The 23,895-nt window shown below is 34.6% G+C and overlaps 1 protein-coding gene across 3 annotated transcripts in view; it reads right to left on the minus strand.

Annotated features, from left to right (window-relative positions):
• Nucleotides 1–23,895, minus strand: part of rho-5 (rhomboid-5) — a 109,323-nt gene that overhangs the window by 39,775 nt on the left and 45,653 nt on the right. For all 3 annotated transcript variants that reach the window (XM_018517871.1, XM_018517872.1, XM_018517870.1), the window contains exons 3-6: nucleotides 16,446–17,927; nucleotides 15,767–16,218; nucleotides 14,815–15,355; nucleotides 13,797–14,312 (exon numbers count right to left, since the gene is read on the minus strand). In XM_018517871.1, the coding sequence (XP_018373373.1) occupies nucleotides 13,797–14,312; nucleotides 14,815–15,355; nucleotides 15,767–16,218; nucleotides 16,446–17,896 (2,960 nt within the window). In that variant the 5' untranslated portion in view covers nucleotides 17,897–17,927. The remainder of the gene's footprint in view (nucleotides 1–13,796; nucleotides 14,313–14,814; nucleotides 15,356–15,766; nucleotides 16,219–16,445; nucleotides 17,928–23,895) is intronic.

The raw sequence follows: 23,895 nt of genomic DNA on the forward strand, positions 1-23,895 counted from the left end.
TATATATATAAGTTGTAACCTTTTATAATGCAAATTATTATAATACTTCTTCATAATAAATAAAATTATTTCATTTAAATATTGTTAAATGCAATTCATAAATTTCATTAAACTAAAATTTCCTGAAAATGTTTGGTACATAACTAATCCCTTAGCGAATATTTTTGGACTTTCTCGACGATCGAAACTGCTCATAAAACTCTCGAATTTGTGGCTATCGTCGAGGAGCGCGGAAAACCGTCGTAAACAAGAGCGGAGCAGAGCGTATTCTCGAAAAACAGCTCTCGGCCATGACATAAAACTACCCCCGATCCATTAAGATTCCGGAAAGGGCAGGATACAAAAGATATTTCGAGACAGGATTAAGTCTCCTTCTGCTCCTTCGACCACTTTGCCTTTCCTTATTTTCCTTGCAGTAAAATAAAAGCAACGCAAAGAAAAAAAATTACCGTGGTAATTGCGGTCTGAAATTCTTCACGAAATTATTTAAAAACTTTTTCTACGTGCGCGCACATATATCTAAAATGTGGCTTTTAAGAAAATGTAATGTAATGTCGACTTGCGTGTTTTTGTGTTTCAACGGAATTTATTTTAGAGTTTTTATTTTTTATACGAATGTGATTATTTATCAAACAATTTAATATAAGGTAATTCGAGGGAAGATGCCACAAGAGGGAAGACGCTACTTTGCTTATAATTTCTTTATAGAACATGCGTTGGCCGTAATGACTGTGCAAAAGCGTGTGGTAAACTGTTGCACAGTTATTGGCAGAGATGAACATGTTCATGCCAAAATCGATTGGTAAAGATTATACGAAATACGAAAAGGTAGATCGTTAAACATGCTCTTTGTAATATTTGATATCCTAATAGCTATAAGGTCTGTATTTCGATGCTTACTGTAAAACCGGGCAAATGATATACGGTTTTAATCAATTTTCCCTGGAGGTCATGTGGATGATATAGATTATAATTTGTAATATTCTTATATGCGTAAAAGTTGCAATTAAATATTCCTCTTACACTTGGGGATAAGATGACAGTAAATACAAAACACAATTTTTCCTGTTTGAAACGTCATTAAAAAATTTTATGAATTAAAATTTTAGATGCTTTATATAACTCGAAATATTTTATTGTAAGTTAATGAAATGCTGTTTAAACGAATAAAAATATGTCCAACTTACTTCCTAAATTACTCTATTTCATATTTCGAGAATAAAGGCTTAAATGTTTTCTCCCCAATGACCTTAAATATAAATGTATGTTCAATATATAGGGTAACTGCGGGTAATATACCAATAGGGGGAATATATGCCATTCGTTTTATTTAACAGAATTACCAATTTGCAGCGCTTTTGTTAGTGCCATAGAATTGTTTACAATTGTGTACTTTACGTGTTGCATAAGTATTATCAATTTTCTAGCAACAATATTATTTTTATGAGGTAAATATGACAGCGTAGTATATAAAAACGTGCTTTTGATAACTTTTATAGTGTTTTATGCAAGTTATTATTCAAGCGTTACACAATATTTAGCTCGATTGGCTTGTTAATCTATTAATATAGGTTAAAATATAGAAATATTCAGTTCAGTGCATTGTTTATCTCGTGCATTACGTTAATTCTAATTTTAAATTTAAATTTTATTTTTTTAGTTTTTGTAATAAATAAAATAATGTAATGTTATAATTGCCACCATTTATATGTGATATTATCCCATGCTTAGTGGCATATTACACACATGGTGACATATTACGTATTTTAACACTTTCGTATTTCTTTATTTCTAATAGTAAAAAATTAAATATTTGTTTGTGCTACTATACACAAGTAATACATAAAGGATGGAAGAAGGTCAATATATAAAAGTACTTCAAACTGAATAAATAATTATATAAAAATCTAATTCCTATTAAGTGGCATTCTTCTTAAGCATATTCCCTCCAGTTACCCTAGATACATAATTTGATATAAATGCTTAGACATTAATTCGCATTAAACAATACTTAATGTAAAATTTAATAATATAAGAAGAACGATTTAAAAAATAATAAAATAATAAAAATATATATATAGTAAAGATATAATTAGAGTAATTTTATGTTATTAGATATATATTAACTTAATATAATTACCTAGATTTTAGCAAAAGAAAAAAGAAAAGAAAAAAGAAAAGGAAGATAACAAGAGAGAAAAGAAGGAAGGAGAGGAAGGAAATAAATATAAACAATAAAAATGAATTTCTTTCGTACATATTGACGTAGCTTGACTCGCAGAGAATCGAATCGATCGATCGCAATCTCCGATCTGGACTAATCCGGACCGCAATCACGCGAGGACACGATTTCCGCGGTGAGACTCGCGGTCGTATTCCGTAGAATACCATACGTCGCTCGCATAGTTTTGCACAAATGGTATTCGATAATTAGCCACCGGACACTCTCCGAGTTTCTCACGGGAATCACCTATTCCGCTTCGACTTCTGGTTCTTCCCATCGTAACCGTCTCGGCTTGAGATTTACGCCAATGTTCCATCGATTTTCCAAATGTTCGCATTATTCTCCTTTCACATCAATTTAAATCTTTTAGAAAATTAGAAAAGATCTACTAAAATATCTTATAAAATTTTGCTATCTTAAAAAATGGTATAACATAAAAAAGGTAATTGTCAAGTTTTATCATGAATGAGTTAAGTAATATTAATTACGGTGTCAATCATGAACTAGTTAAACTTTATAAAAAATTGTTAAAATTGTCTAACAGAATAGTCAAAAAGAATAGTTTTTTAAGAATTTTAAAACAAAAATTATATTTGATCATGTTAAGAACATAGGTATCCTTTATGCCAATATTATTTAATTAGGCAATAGTTTTCTCAAGTCAAATTGATTTAGATTTTTTTTTTCGAGAAAATTTCTTTGAGTCATTTTTTAAATAAGGGAGTAATTTGTTCGTGGGTGATTCAAACTTTGTAAATTGTGTGATTTTACCTTTCAAATCTTTCGTTGTAGACTGCACATACGAGCTTTTTCAAATTATACTTCGACTTTATGCAAATTTTTGGAAGGCTCAATCGTCAATTGTACACTGCAAATCTTGCTATTACCTATCAAGCTTCTACAAATTTTTTGCTAATTAAAGTTAAATTTTAAGAGAACCTTTTGTGAATCCCGTACCGGTTTTATGATCATTTTCTATGAAACCCTTTACCAAGCACTTTATGTGAATCTTTCGCAATTTATTCGTTGATTTATTCCCGTGCCATTATTTTTTTTATCAGGTAACTTTCAATATTACGTGAGAATTGTTTGAATTATTCATTGAACGTATTCGAGAGAATTATTCATTCCAATTAGGTCATTTCATGAGAACGTGTTAATCATTTTATTTATAATTCTAATGAGTTTAATCGCATTTAATTCCTGACACATGTTATTTCATCGTTCATTTTGCGCAAAGAATTTCATTTGGGAAATTCAATCTATCAATCATTCCTTCCATCATTGTCTGCAGTTTCGTGACGTTTAAGGATCATTATGTCGAAAAAAACATGGCTCAATGTCGTGTCATGAAAGACCCACCACAAAACGGTGCATCCGTTCTTCTTCAATGAAATTTTAATCCAATTAGAGCCACCAATCTTTATCCCTCGCCTTCCTCTTCATCCCGCCCTTCGCATGCGTTTTAAAGCTAAAATCAATAAGCGTCGAGAAATAAGGCCTCGGTGGTCTAATGGCTTAGGACGCTCGTACGGAATACAAGAGATCACTTTTGACTTTTTTGTTAATATTGACGTTGGATTTTAATTTTGGCGACTTTCATTTATTGGATATTGTAGCTAACATATTCCTCAAGAGTTCTGTGTAAATTTAAAGTCTTCATATGCATTTATATCGGAGCAATGTTAATTTAAAAAAGCTATTCCATAATCCCTGCTTTTACCCTATATTACAAAATATAAATTTTCTTATGTAAGTAATCCATGCAAAGCATTTTAATGTTTTCATAGTACTTACATGATGAAGGTAAAAACGACGTCAGCAAGTTGCAATGCACGTTCTCTAATTACAAGCGTAAGTTGGTAGATGAACTAACGTGATGCATTTCAATGTCAGATGTCTTTGTAACCGTGAGTTTAACTACATTTGTGTGATATTAGAAGTGTATACTGCAGAAGAAACACAAACACATAATGCACAAATATAACAATATACATATATATTATAAAACACAAATTTTGTTATTACTCTTTATAAATGCGAATTTATAATTAATAGACCCGTCATATTTATAGACCTTTTAAAATAAAAATTATTAAATTATCATAATTTATATAATCCATTTATTCATAATTAATTAATTAATTGACGGATTTAAGTTCTTAGCGCTTTGGATATTGTAAAAATCAAATTTCTTTAAAAACATAATGTATAATTTATATAAATAAAATATGGTAAGAAAATGTTTCCTCTTTTAAAATAAGTATATATATATATATATATAAGTATAAACAATAATTTAAAAATGTTAAATTTATAAATATAAATATAAATATAATTTTATAAACAAAGAGATACGACTTAAAATGATGGAGCGATTTCCGCATAGTTTCACGTAAAATCCGTAATCTAGAACCCATATTATTATATGCGTGTGAAAAAGGTTGTATTTAACTATCACTTTATCATATCAAATGACGAATGACAAATATATCGTATCACACTGTTGATAAGAGATATAGCTTCAAATCAACATTGATTTAGATTACGTTGGAATTTACCTTATGCAGCGTTTCAACGTTTTGCATTCACAAAATAACACGTTCAACTACACGCACACCGTTAATTACATTTTCATGTCACTTAGTACATTAACAATATTCCAAGAAGCTACTGATGGAATGCACGAGAACATTTATCATGTGCAAAGTAATATACCGTATTTTCTTTAATTAAATCAAAATATTATCTTATCATTCAAATAAACAGAAAAGTATATAGTATATTTCAATATCACCTCAATATAAAATTTTTCGATAAAATAATAATTATTAATAAAAACAACTTGCCCTTTTTACTTATACTTTTCGCACTACTTCCGTGTAAATCTACTAATTACACGCGCGAATTATCACAAAGCTTTCAACATAATTATCACTCATTGTTTTTCACTATTAGTTACCAAAACAAGGGAAAATGCGAAGCTCGAATGTAAAGCTCGAATAAACTTTGTAAACATCTTACGATGAGCTATAACGGGTGCTCCGTCAGCAAAGACGCGACGTGTACTGATCAGACGCATGCGTCGCATCGCGTCGCGTCGTGTTGCACGTGGCGGTAATCGTCAGCTGTTGGGCGTCAACAAGTCCCGCTAGAAATGGGAGTAGGAATCGGTTACCAACGGTATGAGCGGAATCAGTGTTGCCAGTACAAGCGATTCTTCGTCAATTGGGTTACTTCAGAGTATTGATCATGTAACGTTTTCCTTAAGACGGAAACGTGAAAAGTAAAAATTTTTATGTATGTACTTATGTACATATATATACACATAAATACAAAACATTTTCACTTTTCATATTTTCGCCTTAGGGAAAAAGTTACATGATAGATACCCAGATTATTTTTCGACTAAAACTTGAAAATTTAGGTTTTTTTTTTGGGCTACTGAGCATAGACTATAAGTATAACAGGCGCAATTGGGCTATTTCTATATGTTTTATTAAAAAATGTTTTTAGTACCCCCCCGGTAATTTATTAATTTTGAAAAAAATAATTTCTATTTTATGCTAGTATTCCTAGCAGATCTGACTTTGGAGATCTGTGTGGTGAGAGTGCAAAACATTTTGATCGGTATTTATAATCCATTCTTAATTTCAAAATCGTCTCAAGCAATGTCTTATGATGCTAATGCGGCTCTCTGATTGATTCTTGTGACATCTTAAGTACTAGGTTCGCGTTACTCGCACTTTCCGCACTTAGCATCTTCGCTTTCTCTCTCTTCAATGCCCGAGTATCTATTTCTCATAAATCTCATAAATTTAGTGCAAACATTTTTGGGGATTTTAAACAACGCAAACAGGTCTAATAGCTTAAAATCATCTTGAGACTCGAGCAATGTCAATGGATACTGTTGTCTCTTGATATGTTAAGTATAAGGTATGTTTTTTATAGCTGAACTATATATAGAATATATACATTTTAGGGGATTAATCATGTAACTTTTTTCTTAGAGCGGAAACGAGAAAAGTGAAAATTTTTCGTATGTGCATGTATATGTACATACATAACAATTTTCACTTTTCACGTTTCCTCTTTCGAGAAAAAAATTACATAATCGATATCCTGGAATTTAAATTAAAATAGGTATATTTAATATTTATATATATCTAAAGTGAGAAAAAAGTTCTAGTACAGTTTAGTGCAGAAATAAAACCTCGACTCTTCACCTTTTCTTAAGAATCAGAAAAAGACGAAGAATAAGTTGAACCAAGATTAAAGTCAATTTACATCGATAGAAACGGACATTAATCAACTAATTATATTAACTCGTGTTGATAAAAGCGGCCTATGAGTCGGTCTCACCAAGGTCCTATTTCATCAACTTCTGATTAAATTAATCGACGATCACACACAATTCGCAGAAGTGCTAACAGCAGTTTAATGTATTAGAACGTTTCTTTTCTCTTCCTCTTTTGAGATAAACTGTATTTAGTTCTCACGTTGATGTGATAATTGAGTCAACAATCAATTAGCGTTAATAATTGAAGTTGGTGAAAGAAGCCCAACTCCGATTAACTTAATTGGTCGATTACATTTTGGTAATGCCAATTGCAAAATTGAAAACATTCAAATTTGCAAATTATGATTTTTTATGTAAAATATAATGCTTTAAATTAATAATTAAATCATATTTTTAATTAAAATAAATAATTTTACGTATTTTGATATCATACTCATGCGGCAATAACAAAAAAAAATATATATATATATTGCATTAGTCTTTATAGCTGTCAGATCAAATTTTGTAGTTGGCAGTTCTGAAATTTAATCGATCGACTAATCGAAATTAGTGAGATCTCTCGATGTAATTAAGAATCTAGGGAATCTAGAACATGTAGGTGATTTCGACTACGTAAAGCCATGAATTAGGCGACATTATTTCTAGAAATACTGCCAACACTGAGCGGAATTGCGATTCGTTGTCTCTAAGTTGTTGGGACTAGATCGTTTCGTTAATTTTCTCGAGGAAATAAACAAGAAAGAGAGATTAATACCTTAAAGAAATTTAGGCTTAAGAATCCAAAGGTTTAAGAATTTAAAAAGAATTTTTATTAAGACATTTACCATGCAAAATTCTTACGAATGAAATAACTATTGTATTATCAAAACTTAATTTAAGTTCTCTTATATTTTTGTGCTTTTTCGTGAACGTATAAAGGCCCGTCTACAATACACGGAGTAAGAAGTAAGAGTAAGAAATTGACCAATCACAGTCGATTATTCTTCTCACATTCGACTGTGATTGGTCAATTTCTTACTCTTACTTCTTACTCCGTGTATTGTAGACGGGCCTTAAGAGTGTAAAATGTTATATTTTATACATGTGCAGTAATGATGAAGATAAAGTAAACTTTTGTTTATGAAAATTTTCAACAATGAGCACGTTATAAATTCATGACAACATATTAATCCTATCAAGTAAGTTTGAGAAATTCAAACGACAGTGCGATGAGAGCAACAAATTGAAGGAGAGACTTCACAACAAAGAGACTCAGTGAACGAATGCTTATAAATAGATTTAAAAGAAGGAAGATATAGAAAGACCATGGAAAAAAGAAAAAGAACGAAGAGCGGGAAAAGTACACACACGTACATAAAGCTAGACCGAAAATAAGAAAAAAGAGTAGAGAAGAGAGAAGGCAAGATAAGAAGAAAAGGAGAGAGCATAAAGAAATGAAGGACAGAAAAAAGAGAATAGCATAGAACGGGGACGATGTAAGAAGACAAGAGAAAAGGAAAGACAAGGACAAGATAAATGTGAAGGCTAATAGAGATTCTTACGCAACTCGTTTCGTAGCAAACATTACAGAGTCTGTCTACACAGGTCTGTATACAGGTGTACAGTATATGGTTAGAAAGGATATCATTCTTGTGCAAATTGAAAGTTCACTTTCACCTGCCTATCGAATTAGAACATTTATTTCTCAATGCTGTAAAATTATTTTTACGTATTTCTCAATGCTGTAAAATTATCTTTACGCATTTTCGTTTATTCAACACTGTCATCCAAAAATACAAATTAACACAAGCAAAGAAAAATGAATTGTATACATAGATGAGTCAACTACATATATTTCAGCGCTTTTCATTTTATTAAATCAATTGCGACAAAAATAAAAGATGACAAATCTTCTTTGGAGATAAATTAATTCATTATTCAATCTATGACGTATATCTTTACGTATTAAATTCACTAATAAAAACCATTAGTAAAGGTGTTAATGAAGAATGTTGACTGTTAAATTATGTACTTGATAACTTTATTTCTATAAATCTAATATTTTTATATATATGCGAAATAAATATTTAATTAATATTTCCTCATTAATACATTATAATGATTTTAATCTGCTTCTTTCCTATAATATGAAGACAAACTTATACAAAAGAAAACAGGTTACAATATTAAATGAATAACAATTAATAATAAAAAAATAATATTTTTAGATATATTTTAGATAATGAATATTTGTATGCATAATTAGATATTTACAGTAATAATTTCTACGATAAAATTCGAGTATATTTTTCGATCTTCCCAATTAGAACCTACTCCTTGTTATCGTATACTTTTGCAATAATCGATTTTGCAGTAATGCATAAGCAAATAACATTTTAGGTTATATATAGATGATGGGATCTAATAGGATTCCGTGGTTTGCGTAGATTCCGCTAAAAGCCTCCAAACCAGTGGGCTATTATTGCATTATCTGACGCATTATTATGCAACCCATAGCAAGTAGGGGATAGAACCGGGTAGATTTTGTTTATCGCTTTATGTACTGCTGACATTATATGTATGCCACGTTCAGAAATTTATAATCAAAGAAATAAATATTATTATCTTTCTATGTGATTGTTATGGAAATATTATCTTCATGCTTTCACAATCTTTCGGAAAATCGAAAGCTCGTTTGCACTCGTTTGCTCATCATTTGCTCACGATTGCTCCGTCCGAATATTCGTCTGCTCACCCTTAGTTCAAAAGTTATACGAAATTTAAATTTTGGGGGGTCAACGTCACGCTAGCTCCCCAATATTAAAAGATCGAATATTTTTTTCTGCATTCATTTGCTCATCGTTTTCTCACGAATGCTCACATTCGAACGGAATGAGCGCAAAAATTTTTTTTTGCGGATATAGGTAGCGCATAAATAGCGCAGTATTCCATAATTTTTTCATTTAGACTTGGTTAATCTTAATGAAAAAATTATGGAATAATGCGCTATTTATGCGCTACCCATATCCTTTCTAACATAAAAAAAAATTTTTGCGTTCATTCCGTTTAGCTAAAAAAAAATTTTTTTGTGGGAGACTATAAAAAATATTTATTAAATTAAATGGAAAATATTATTATTATTCCTTTGATTTTGCTTTTACATTTTTAGTAAGTCCATATCTTGATATATAGAATCTAATACGTACTATTTTCAAGAAATAAGATATGTTATAACACAGTGATTATTTTTGGTTTATCACAAGAGCTTAATTCGCAATGATTTTCTGGAACGTTCTTTAACCGGACACTCGGCTTAATACTGCAATAGTACGTCGAAATAGTGGCCACATTAAGGACGAGATTGCGTTAGAAATTTTGTCTCAGCAATTGTTAAGGGTCAGAAGAGCGAGAGGTTGGTGCAGAGATGATAGGCGAGCAAGGATAAAATCCTTAATTGAAACTGACATGGCGACGGCCGGTGTCAGATTGCAATTTCGTGCGATGGGACTAGTTAAACTCACGAACACGACATAATTACCGAAGTTGCCAGCAGCTCGTGGAACATCGTTGTTACCGGTGCAAGACAATGCCCGGATGCTACCTCTTACAACTTCCGGGTCATTCGTCTGCCCCCTCTTTATCCCTATCTTCCCCATCCGTCGGTCTGTCAGCTCTTGCCACCGCGAGTAGATCGTAATGCAGCAGTCTGGATTAATTTTGATGAAATTTGAATGAAGAAGCAGAAGTGACCAACTCTGTGAAAGTTGACTTTGCGAAAGCTGTTCAGGGATCATCGCTTATAATTAATTCCACGGAAAATTTACGAATTTCAATTAACATTATCGTGTTAGCTGCGGATAATAAGTTGTTCGAAAATCCGAATTATTAATTTTACGTTCTTTGTTTCTTAGGTGAATCCCATTATAGGTTTCGCTAATTTTATGCGTAATTGACCAATGTAAGTAACATCAATGCGCAATATGAGTATCACTAAAATTGCAATATTACTATAATATTGCAATATTCCTATAACAGAGAATTTTTTCAGAGAACGTTCTTCACATTTGTCAAAACTGTAAAATGTTATTTTTGACATAAGTATACGACAAGAAGTCGGTAAATCTCTCTATTGTCAAGCATAGCTTTGATTTATTCAAATGTGTTCGAAGGTATTTTGCATTGGCCTATAATTTGTTTCTACGTTTGGCTAACCCTTGTCGATTATCAACCGCGTTTTATTTCCGACGCGGCCTCCAAGATTCAAAGGAATGGTCATTTTTAGCGGAATTTAGGACGCGAGTCCACATTTGGCGGCACAAAAAACAAAAGCCTCGAAAAGGTCACGCACTTTCGTCGTGGCAATCAGGTTAATGGAGTATCACCTGGCCTGTTTTATCTTCCATATCGAGATCGTTTTAACAGTCGTTCCAAGCATTCTCAATATAACGGAGAACGTTATGCACTGAAACTCTTTTGATGGTGTAGCCCATTACACTAATTGATCTGCTTATGGAATAAAATATAATTACACCTTTAAGTAAATTGCTAATGCGCGCCATTTTATTTTTACGAATCTAGAAAAATATAATTCTTAATGATATAACACATTTCAAGAGATGGAAAAAAGAGAGGCAGAGAAGGGAGAGAACTAAAATTATTCTCAGTCAAATCTAGAGGAATCATGAGGAGTGAAGAAAATGCTGCGTTAAACCAAAATCTCTTGAGCTTCCCATCGACCCCATAAATAACATTTATCCCTCAATTAGGGGGCTCTTCCATTCTAATTCGTGAGCTTTATTATACAAGCGCATTATTACTTGAGCATGTGCATTGCGGAAGCTATCCCATTTTACCCCGTTCTTCCTTCCCTATCCGGCGCTTCGCTTTCTCTATAATCCTCGGGTTACACTCGCAAGCTCTCAACACATGCTTTCGCCTGTTCTTAAGCTCGCCGTAATCAATATTTCTTTTTTTTTATTATACGCTCGATTTACATCAAAATTTGCGGCTAATCAGCGGGAGGGAACCTCCTTCGCTTTGAAATTTGATACATCGTATACTTTTCGGAAAAAAAAAGAAAAGAATTAGAATTTTCATACTTCATACATTACTACATCTTTTTAACAATACGACTTTTATTAGAGGTAAAATATTTCTAACCGTCGCGAGACAAGTATTTTGCTTTGTAAATGTATGAAATTGTATGTTATGTATAATATATACTTATACTATATTATATATTTATATAATTAAACTTCTTATCAAAAATTTTTTATTAAGAATTACTAATTGTAAAACACTCCTGTATTCTGGAGCTTATTGCATTCAATCACATTTGTAACCTTATCTTCTTTAATCAGAACAGTATCCTCCTATTATTAGAAAAATTAAACTTTTTGAGAGTTCTGTATAGATTTTCGATAGTTCTAGATTTTCGATAATTCCAGAGTTTCTGACAGTTTAAAAAAATAGTTCTAGTTATTAAAAACATAAAAATGCGATTCAAAGCTATGGGGGAGTTAACTTATTAAAATTTCGACGTAGGACTTAAAAAATTTTCAATGACCAAAAATTTTTTTGAGAAAAATTTTTCCAACAGTTTCGATGGGAGTTCTGGATAGTTCACGACGAGTTCTATTGAAAAGTATTAGGTCACAAAGCGATTGGACCAACGCAACGGTTTGCAAGATACGCAACATTTAATAGATAACTGAAATTTTCTAAGTCTGACATCGAAAATTGTTTTTAGAGTTCCAGTAGTTCTGATTGAAGTTTTCGACGAATTCTATTGAAAACTATTAGGGCTCAACGCAGATTAGATGGCTACATTAGGAGATACATGTTGACGATGGCGACACAGAATCAGACGGCGGTCTGGCGAAACCGGTAGCCACACTCTTAAAGTGATGCTAAAGCCTCCTGTTTTATCCACATTTCCATTCGGTGAAAAATCTCCGTATTGGATGTACGGATTGCAAAAGTATTATTACATAAATTGAAGTACGCACAAACAGGACCTCAGCTGCACTGGATTTCACGAGAAAATCGAAAAAAAGTTTAAAATTCGTTAAAAATTCACTTACTTTTGACTCGTACAGCTGTCACCTCAGATATATATTTGCTTGATATAAGAGTTTTAGAGTTAGTAAGAGAGTAAGATCTTGCTACTCGAGTTTATGAAAGAGGGGTATACTATACCAATAACGTACACGAAAAATCGTAAACAATTAAATATCTCGTAAACTGTTGCGTTTTAACATAATTTGTACTATTCTGGATTAATGGGAGGGATACACTATATATATATTACTACACAATTTATTAAAACTTATATATTATTTAGAATGCCCCCCGCCTCTTATTGATGCCTAGGTTCGCCGAGCGGCCGAGATTGCCGAGAAAGCATTACTTGAAACGGTGAGAAGGAGCTCGCTGTCTCGTTCACTCTCGGCGCGCTGCAGGCGAGCACACATACTCGTGCTTGCATGTGTGTTACAGCGCCGCACCACGATAAATGGCCGAACTTATAGGCGTGGAAAAGTGACGTTTTGACGACGAAATTTATGTTGCATACCATTTCGTTATTATTTGCTTAATTGTGAAAATATGACTTGTCTCGTACTTATCAAAGTCGTAATTTTCGATGACAACTAAAGTTATGTTGGAATTTTATATGTAAAAGCGTATATTTTACTCGTTTCAACAGCTGTCGGACCGTGTTTCTACCCGAATATAGACTCACTTTACGTGCCTTTTACGATCATTTACTGACTGTCAAGGGATGAAGGACAGTTTTCATCGATTTTTACAAGTGTTTTAAAACGATCTCGTCATTTCGTTTCATCCAAATTGTCTTTATTTAAAAATGGCATGCAACATAAATTAATGTGCCATTCCTCGCTTCTGACATCACGATTCCAACATGGCCGCCGCGACTAGTCAGGAGCCTTAAGAACTTTTGTTATAAACTATATAGGACTCTTTGTCTCGTCAAAAGGAAACGGGAACTCTAATCAGAACTATGGAATTTTAATGTTGGAGTGCTAACTTCACAGACGCCACTTTTTATGAATAACTTGTGAGCCGAATAAGGTCCAACACTAAATAAGACCCACTTTTAAATTTATTACTTTAAAACGCACTTTACGCTTGCAGTATATGCTTAAAAGATGTGTCGTAGGAAGTAGATAAAAAGGAATTAAAGAATTGGGATCGGTATATAGCAACACGTTTGTTTAACATAACAAAAACTTGTTGAACTCTCAAATTCATAATGTTCATGCAAGTACTCACCATGAAGAAGTCTGCGTAGGTATCGCCGGTAGTGTTCCAGGTGGCAAAGACCTCCTCATCTGGCAGCAGGCTCTGCCGTTGGTGGATACGTCTCCGCAACAGGCGGTTGGATTCGTGCACACGTGACGGCCAACACCGATGTTGGCGGTTGTTGTGGTCGTCGCAGTACCGGCGGTGCCGACGGTGCCGGCAGCACCTGTAGCTGCACCAAATTCGACTGCGGAAGCACGCACTTTGGGTCTCAACAATGGCGACGTGGCGAACGTCTCGCGCTGATTAGACGTTGTGCTGCTGGAGCTGCTGGACCCAGGACTGCCGCCCAGTCGACTGGACGTCGCGTATGCAAATCCACGGAACCGGAAATGCGTCTGATACGGATAACCGGTGGGTGGCGGTAGCCGATAATGGTGATGAAAGCCAAGGTCGCGACGCATGTATGGATCCCCTGGATCGCTCGCGGGTACATATCGATCGGTTGGTGTGTGCGCTGCAGGCGGCACGTATCTATCTACATATCTGAACAATCATAGAAACCAGGCTTTTAGGTTCCACTCATGTGGAAATGGACACAGAAGTTTAGGACAAGACGTGAAAAATTTTTAACCGTTTTTGGAAAATAAAATAATATAAATCGCATAAGATTATATTAAAATACATTAAAATAATTGATTGAATAATTTTGAATATCCGTATCTCAAAATTATTATTATATATAACTTAATTTATAATTTATTTATAATATATATGTAATTTCTCAAAAATTAGGTTGCATAACATGTTTTATAATGCAGTTAGAGAAAACCAAATAAATAACTACAGTTTTATTGAGAAAAGAGTGGCTGAAAATTTCTAAAATTAATTTTATTTTTCTTATTATTAGAATTGTTATAGTAAGATCATTAATAAAATTCTTTTAAGAAAGAAAAAACAAAATTTCTAATTTCTAATTCTAAGATATCTTCAAGGTTATATATATATATATATATTTTTTTTATTATGTTGCCTATCCGACTCTTACCTATCCGGATAGAGCACTTCGGGAGGCGGTTGGGGCACGTATCGTTCAACTGGGGTGTGCGCAGTTGGGGGTACATAGCTCACGTTAGATGAGCAGTAAGTGCGATCGGTGGAGGACGTCGCGACGGAGGTGGTACAAGATATGGGTGTTATGCGGCCGGTGAACCTGTCCTTAGGCTTCGGCAGGGACAGGTACTTGTCCGTGACGCTGCGTGCTGGCGAATAGCGATCAGCAGGAGTGTGAAAACGGTCAGTTCCGGGAGAAGTCTGAAATCGGTCGCCACTACTGCCTGTAGTAAAGTATCGGTCTTGGCCGAACTGGTGATCATTCTGACTGCCGACCGAGTAGCGATCATAGTTGCTCTGAACCGACTTCGAGACCAAATATTTGTCAACGGTACTCTTCGTATTCTGATAACCGCCATTGCCGCTGCGGTGGACGTTCGACGCTTCCGACGTTGGCGAGATTGACGCAAAGCGCTCATTGGAGGCCGAAGATTGAGTGCCGGTGGTCGTTGTATAGGGCGAATGATACCTGGAGCCTAAGTTTCGAATGAAAAATTATACTGATAACATTTAAAATTGAGAATGAAAGTTTATTGAAACATACGAATTTCAAGCAAAACATAGAAATTGTACAGATATATATAAAATCTTTTTAATTTTTTAAACTCATCTGTTTATTATTTTTGAAAAGACTTCAACAGTGTACTGTGATATTACTATGGTATCAAGTTTTTACGGAATGTACTATGGTATTTCTGTGGTACTAAGTTTTTGCGGAATAAATGTTTCAAAATTTGAAGATATAACTAGAGCTCTTGGATATTTAAGTGATCAAAAAAAAATATCAATAATTCACAAAACTAAATCTAAATATTAGTGGAACAAAAAATAAATTAAGATGCGCAAAGCACATTTTCTATTTTTAGCTCAACTGAAGCAAAACGCACACTTATCAGTCTCTGACGAGGAGGACGACGAAGAAGATGTCGGTGCCAACAGACGTTCAGTAGAGGAGACGATGTAGCGCGGCGTCTCGACATTGGATAGCCTGCCGTCGTGTGCGGGTGATGATCCAGCCAGGTATCGATCACTGGAGAACCTATCAATCGATCGCGATTGACTGCAACGCTGTAGAGCGAGGTCGTTAAAACGATCGTTGCTGGACACGTATCGCGTCTGACTGCCGACTTCCGAGAAACCTGAGTATCGACCGAAGTCAGCGGACGCTGGAGAGCCGATAGACCGATCAGTATACTTCTGGCAAACCGTCTCGACTCCTCTGTCGGTGTAGAGGCGTCGATTTTGCTCGGTATTACCCGAGGAAGTCTGAAGTGATGAGCGGTCTGACGATGAATAGCGCTGATGCGCGCTCTCAGGATTAGGCGAATTCGAGAGGAACCTGCAGATATTCCAAATGGAAGAGACATGAAGTACATTTCGGAACTGAGCACGATTTATAATTCATTGTGAATTATGTAGCAAATGTAACAATTGTTCGATATTAAATATGTGTACATAATATGAATCCAATATCTAAATATACAATTGATTACTACAGTAATTCACAAATCCGCAAAATTATTAATAATAATTGCTCAGAATCAACTTAAGCTGACTTGAACTCACCTCTCAGTGGCCGTCGCCATCGCCGAATACCGCTCATGATGTGCTGGTGGGTCTTGTCGTGGATACCTATCGTGAATGGGTGACTCACCCAAATACCTTTCCGACTTGTCAACGAATCTTTCAGGCACCGGAGCGTGTATTGGCGAAGAGGATAATATCCTATCAGCGGAAATGGCGGCGTAGCGAGTATCTTTAGCGTAGACCGCGCTGCCCTGGAGTCCAGCCTGAAGTCCTCCCAGGATCGGAGAGGATCCCGAGAGCAGGCGATCAGGTGGTCCAGCGTAGCGTTGTTGATCCTTAGCGTCGCCTGTATCTGACTGCTGATTGGCCAGCAGCCGTTCGGCGGAAGCAAAGCGCTCCTTGGCGGGCATCGACGATGCTGTAGCGGCATTGTCGGCACCATACTTGGGCCCCGGAGAATTGGGGGGCAAAATGCGATCAGCAGAAGGGTAACCAGCCAAGCTCTGGCTCGAGGCGTACTTCTCGCTCGGACTGGGTGACAATGGCGGTGGTGGGACGAAGCGGTCGTTCGCCGGTGCTGGCGACGGCGGCGATGGGAACGTCTCCGAAACGAAAGAGCTCGTGAGCACATTCGTGTTCGCATACTCGCTGGACCCGGTCGTGCTTGTCGTGTCAAAGCGCAACTCCGGGTTGCAGACCGAGTAACGATCGTTCGAGGCCCGTTGTTCGCCGTGCAACGTGCTGACGTCGTTGAATCGCGTGAAACGATCAGCACTTGCGTGTGCACCGCCATAGTGTCCCTGCAACGAGGACTGACCAAATGTCGAAGTCTGATAATGCCCGAAACGTTCGCAACTCGACTGTCGACCATCGGCGGTGCACTTGGTAAAATCGACCGACAATTTATCAGATGATTTCTCGTGCCTCTCGCCCCCCATTCGACTCCCCACGTGTTCGCCACTTTGAGCCTGATAATGTCCGAAACGTTCACAACTCGGCTGACGATCCTCTCCACACTTTGAGTAATCGATACAAGACTTATCCACGGTCTTCTCGTGCCGCTCAACCCCCATCCATCCTCCCACATGCTCGCCGCTTTGGGTCTGATAATGCCCAAAGCGTTCACAACTCGACGGACGACTCTCTCCGCACTTGGAGAAATCAATTGTAGGCTTCTCCACGGATTTCTCGTGTCGATCAACCATTCGGGCCCCGACATGCTCGTTGCTTTGGGTCTGTTGGTCCGACTGGTGACGTTCTTGACCCGATTGGCTTGCTGTACTCGTGACCGAACGCAAGTCGGACGATTGTTGCTGTATTTGCTGCTTAAAGCAATCACCGAGATTGTTGGAACCAATCTGAGTCCCCACGCCGCTGGAACTCGGTGTGCTCGATCCGGGAAGCGGGGATGATGAGGATCCGTATTGTGCGATCGGGTGCTGGTGCAACAGGAGACGATCTCTTCGGCCATAGTCGTCGTCTGTCGGCATCCTGGTGGCCCGGGGCCCACTGTCAGGACATCTGCAATAAAAGCCGTGATTATAAAATGATGCTAATAAATATAAACATAATGTAAATATGGATTATAGTAATGTAAATATAAATGTAACATATGGGTTCTCCTTCACTCGTAATGTTCAATTCTCCAATCAAACTCTTGTAAAACATTCATATAAGAACGTATCTGTATTACAGCTGGCATGTTGCTCACAAATCCTAGCATATGTTGCTATCAGAATTATAGCAACTGAGACCATATTTGTTGATAAATTTATGTTTTCACGATATGATAACTTTAGGTATGATAATTTGTCAGAAACTTATGTTGTAAAACGAAATCGTCATCTATCGAGTACGAACAATATAGCAAGTTGATAGTATTTTATGTTTCTTTTTATTAAGGTTTACAGCGCAGCAAATAAAACGTGCGCAGCAAATAAACGTGCTATGTATATCGTACTATCAAAACTTTTTTCGTTTTTGTCTCGGAGTCCAATTTTGAGAACTCACTTTCCAAGTATCATTTTATCATTACATTAGAACATATTAAAGAAACTGATAAATTATGCAGAAAAGGACTTTTTCCAAATTTCGACATTTTTTTCGATTATAATAGTAATAATAATCTTTGTCATGACTCAAATAGTGATAATAAGTCGGAGGTCAAAAAATATTTAGTCTACCTACTTTTTTTAATTATTTATTCTACCTTATCTTTATCGTATAGGGGCACACGACTTTTCACGCGAAGCAACTCCCACCCCACCTCCCCCCCCCCCCACTCATGATCGGCTTCGGTCTTTTCTACAATATACGCTGTAAGCAATTTTTTCCTATATATTTACTAGAAAAGTATGTGATTAGTTCAAATTCGAATCGAACCCACTATAATTCGATTCGATTCAATTCGAATGCATATTAATAATTTCGAATAAGTTCGAAATTTTAAATCATCGGTTTATTTAAATAATCTGAAACTTGTTGAAAATACTTTATTACTTGTAAATCAGGTTTTTTTTGTGAATCCAGGAAAATTTGATTCGTTTTCGGGTAATTATTTACAATAGAACTGCATGCAACAATAAGACATAATTGCAAGAATGAGGAACATGTGGAAGGAGTTAAATGAACGTGTGATAGCGTTTGAAACTCTAAACGCAAGAATATACAGAATACAAATAAAAAAGAAGATCTTCAACTACTCATTCAACGGACACGCACTAACCGAGGAGAAATCTGAATATTAGGAAACTTTCTATGGTGAATTGGAAAGAGTGTATTAGTGATGCTGGTACACTCTCGACACGAAACAACCACAGGCAATATGACATCAAAACAACCATAGGTAATATGGACACCAAAGTAGGGAGGGAGCAGACTTTCCGTCCAATAATAGGAGCATACAGTCTACACCAGAATTTAAATGATAGCGGGAAGCGACTGATCAATTTTGCGGCGTCAATAAACATGACAATAGTAAAGTTGCCTCCAGATTTTGCCAATATAAACCAACTTTGCACGCATTCACTAAATTGGTCTACATTCATGGATAATTGTGCATGTTATGTGCCTGTATGTGTGTAATATTTGACAATCTGGCATACATTGGCAATATACATATAGGATCAAAAACTAGATTTCTGGATAATGTCAAAAACAACAAGAATGATTGGAATTAGAGAATGGAGACGAAAAACCTTGGATAGAGAGAGAGAGGGGGGGACGTATGGAAATAAATTCTTGAGGAGGCTGAGGCTTATTCAGGGCTGTAACGCCAAAATAATAATAATAACTAACAATAAATCTTAGCAACAAGGAAAAAAGATAATGGATTAAAATATTTTTTAGAAGATTATTTAGGTTCGATTGCACCAATGTTACTTTGATTTTAAGCGAGGTTTAAAACTCCTTTTGTCTCTGTCTTTTTTTGGCTTTAAAACAAGACAGATAGTTTTAAGTCTCACTTAAGTCAAAGCAACCGGGCCTTAAGTTAATAGAAACTATATATATATAATGCTCTGCTTTCTATCATTTCGCATCGTCGAACATCACTTCCGGTCCAGGCAAGCTGCCTATTCTTTCTACGGAACGTCAAAGAAAATCGGAGAGAGCCTTTCTCGTTTGGCAGAACTGAATTTGACAAATGGTTTTATTCGGCAGTTGACGAGTGTACGTGCGCGTGACACGTGTCACGCGTGGCCGCGTTCCTCGATGGCGGCTGCCGAGAATATAGCATTCCGACGGAATTTCGGAAGTCACGTCGAAGGACGTCGTCACTCGTCCGCGAAACGACCCCGGGCCTTCCCGAGTCGAAATGACGCCGTTTGAAATATTTATGATGGAAAATTTTCCAGATTGGGATTGCATGGAGATGGTTTTGCACCGTGATAAAAATAAATTCCAGTACCATTTTAAGTTTTAAGAATTAAATTATATTACGAGAAATTGAGATATTTTTTATTTAAAAAATTTATTTTTTTTTAATAGAAAAACTCAGCATTAATGTACAAGATTTTTTATAATAATTATTAATGTCTACTTAAGATAAATTAATGTTTATTTTAAAGAAGAAATTAATAAAATAATTAAAAAATTATTTTTTTTCTTTCCCTTATATAAAAGTACACAAAATATAAATTTTTAACAAACTCTTTAATTATCAAATCGATAATGATTACATTAATAAAATGGATATATAAATACATAAATGAAAATTAATAAAAAATATAAGTATTACTTTTCAAGAACTTGAAACTCTGATGAAAAACAGTGTTGTAAATGTTGGAAAACAGTGTTGAATGCGATATGAACCTCGATGATTTTAGGTCAGATCGTTTATCGAACTCGCATTGCGACTTCTTTAATAGCGACTCGATTTGCCGAGGAGATGGCGATTAATTCGTCCGACGACGAGTCGAGAGTTTCATCTTTTACGAGCATCTTTCGACGGTTGGCACGAGCGCCTGCCTGGCACCGATCCAAATTGAATCCATTTAAATACCTGGTCGTTGCCGCCACCCAACCGCCCCTACCGGCATAGCCCCGTAATTTCCGATTTTAGGAAAACTGCTGCAACCTCTGCACAAGGAACTGTTAATGCACTACGCGTGCGTTCAATCTAAAATTCAATAATATAAAAATCTGCTTACTTTTAATCATTCATGATTCAAGAAATACATTTTAACGGAATCTAAATTTATTTTTATAAAAATCAGTAAGATCTTGTTAGAAAGAGAACATTAGTAATATCATCACAAATTTTATTTTGAAAAACTATTTTTATCTATTGCACGTGTTCTTTCATATTTTGATATTAAACCAATTATTCTTTATTAACTCTTTTTGAGTTTTTTAATGATCAAATGAATATATTTTGTTGCTTAATCATTTTCATCAGATTTATTTTGCATTATTTCATTCATTTTATTTCAATAAAGTTTTCATTTTCACATTTCAATGAGATTAACAGAAATTATTAGCAGCAAATAAAATTTTAACCAGCAGTGTTATTGTACATACATAAAAAGGATATCATTTTTCTAAATAATTAATTACTATTCTGGATTATTAAATTTAATTTAATTTGCTCCCCCGTCATTAATTCTCATTGGATTGTAAAAAAGAAATTTTTTTCGTTGTAAATATTTACAAAAAATTTTGACTTGTAATTCTGGAATTTTACACTTTTGCTGTGCGACACTTTCAAGCTAAGAAATTTATTAATCTTGTAACTATCAACAGTAATGGACTTTCGCGAAACTATAATAATAGCAAAAAGCGTTTGTTGCTCGCAAGAAAGTATTTAAGTACTTCACTCTTTAACGGACTGGATCGGAATTTCAATTGGTCGCTAATGGATTCTCGATTCCATTCGTCTGCTACTGCCGGGTCATGCGAGTCTAAAAGTACCCGAATTAGTATGCCGCTGGTAGATTTCAAGTTGGATTAGCCTGAGATCATGCGAGGCAATTATTATTCCATCGCCACAATATCGTTTCGCTTCTTAAAATTGACAAGCTATTTTAAAAGTTAACTGAATTGCCACTCAAAAATGTTTGTGAATTATTAAGAGCTACTGTTAAAATTATTATAATATTAAAAATTCAGATTTAATTAAAAATCATAAAGCCAAATTTAATTTTAGTAATATTAAATTCAAATAACATTAAAACTATCTGAAGAATCAATCTTATTTATAATTCAAACACGTACGTAATAATTAAAATTATTAAAATGTCAAAATTGTGTATAAAATCCTCTTAAAAGTCAATTAAATCTATCAGTTAATATACAATACTTGAGTACACTTCAAAATAACGCAGTGCGGATCACTGAATAAAATCATATCCAAAATTTGATTTTCAGTTGTAAGAAATAACTTATACTGATGCTATTGTCATACAAAACAATTTGAAAATCATTTACAATGATTATATAATATGACTAGCTCATCTACAAATGTGAGAATACGTGGCTTACAAGATATCTGTTATATTTAACATTTATTGGGGTAAATATTTACCTTTACACAGTTAGCCCCAAATAACTTTCAAATGGTATTAATCTCGATTTTCAAGGAGATCAAGATCAATAATTTTTTCCGTCGCTCGTTGTTCATTAAAAAATTAATAACGAAACAATTTTAATAAATAGTATTTAGACAGGAAGAGGGTGTAAGAGGTATGGATCTCGCTTCGCGTGGAAAGTCGGACACCCCTCGGTAAGGGGGAGGTGGGGTGCAATGGCCATCACTTTGCGTGAAGTCGGACACCCCAAAGTAGGGAAGAAGATGGACCTCGTTTTGCGTGGAAAGTCGGATTCCTCTGGGCAAGGGGGGAGGTGAGATAGACCTCGCTTCGCGTGGAAATTCGACCGCCCCTAGCTTGGGTATAGGATGAACCTCTCCTCTTCACGTGAAATATCTGCTTCATCCCATTTTAGCATGAAAGAAAAGCATTATGTAAATTATATCAAAGTATATGTAGAATATATAGTAAAACATATACCTTATGTTTAAAAATTGTATACTATTCATTAAAATTGTTTTGCTAATAATTTTTCAATGAACAATGAAAAAAGTTGATGCTCTTGACCTCCTTGAGAGTCAATGTCAAGGTCATTTAAAAGTTATTTGGATCTGGCTGTGTAAAGATAAATATTTACTATAAAAGGATGCCAAATCAAATTAGTTTATTAAAGTTTAAACACATAAAAATTTATTATTAAACGTATTATTATACGTATCTAACCTGCAGATGTCATGTACATTCCCTGTTAAAAAATTTTGCTGAAACTTGCAGAAATTTTGCTGAAATTAACATTTCAGCGAAAATGCTGAAAATTTGTTAAAATTTGCTAAAATTTGCTGAAATTTCGAAAGTAATTTTTTCAGCAATAATACTGAAAAATCCTTCAAATTAAATTGAAATTCCCTCACAAGTTTGTCAGAAAATTTCGCTAAAATTTGCTGAAATTTCTCTGTGAAATTTGTCTAAAGTTTCTCTAAAATTTGTCTAAAATTTCTCTGAAATTTTGATAAAAATCATTTTTTGCACAAAAATATTAATTATTGCTAACATTGAATTAAAATTTTTGCGAAAATTTTTCTGAAAATCTATTGAAATTTCTCTGAAAATTTACTAAAATTTCTCTAAAATTTTTTTGAAATATTAGTCATGTGATTTTTTCAACAAAAAAAGTTCTAAAAAATTATTGAATTTAAATCGAAATTGTTTCTAGAATTTTGCTAAAGATTTGTTAAAATATCCCATTTGTTTAAATAAAATTTGATTTATACTTCGCTAAAAGTGATTTTTTCAGCAAAAGTATTGAAAATCGCTAAAATTAGACTACTGTGTATTTGTCCAAAAATGCTTCGCAAAATTTTATAACATTTTTCTAAAAATATATTGAATATTCTTTAACATTTCATTAAAAGTATTGCAAAATTATTACGAATACGCGAAAATGATTTTTCTACATTTATTTT

This window comes from Trachymyrmex cornetzi, unplaced genomic scaffold, assembly GCF_001594075.2.
Source record: "Trachymyrmex cornetzi isolate Tcor2-1 unplaced genomic scaffold, Tcor1.1 scaffold726, whole genome shotgun sequence".
Taxonomy (NCBI): Eukaryota; Metazoa; Arthropoda; class Insecta; order Hymenoptera; family Formicidae; genus Trachymyrmex; species Trachymyrmex cornetzi.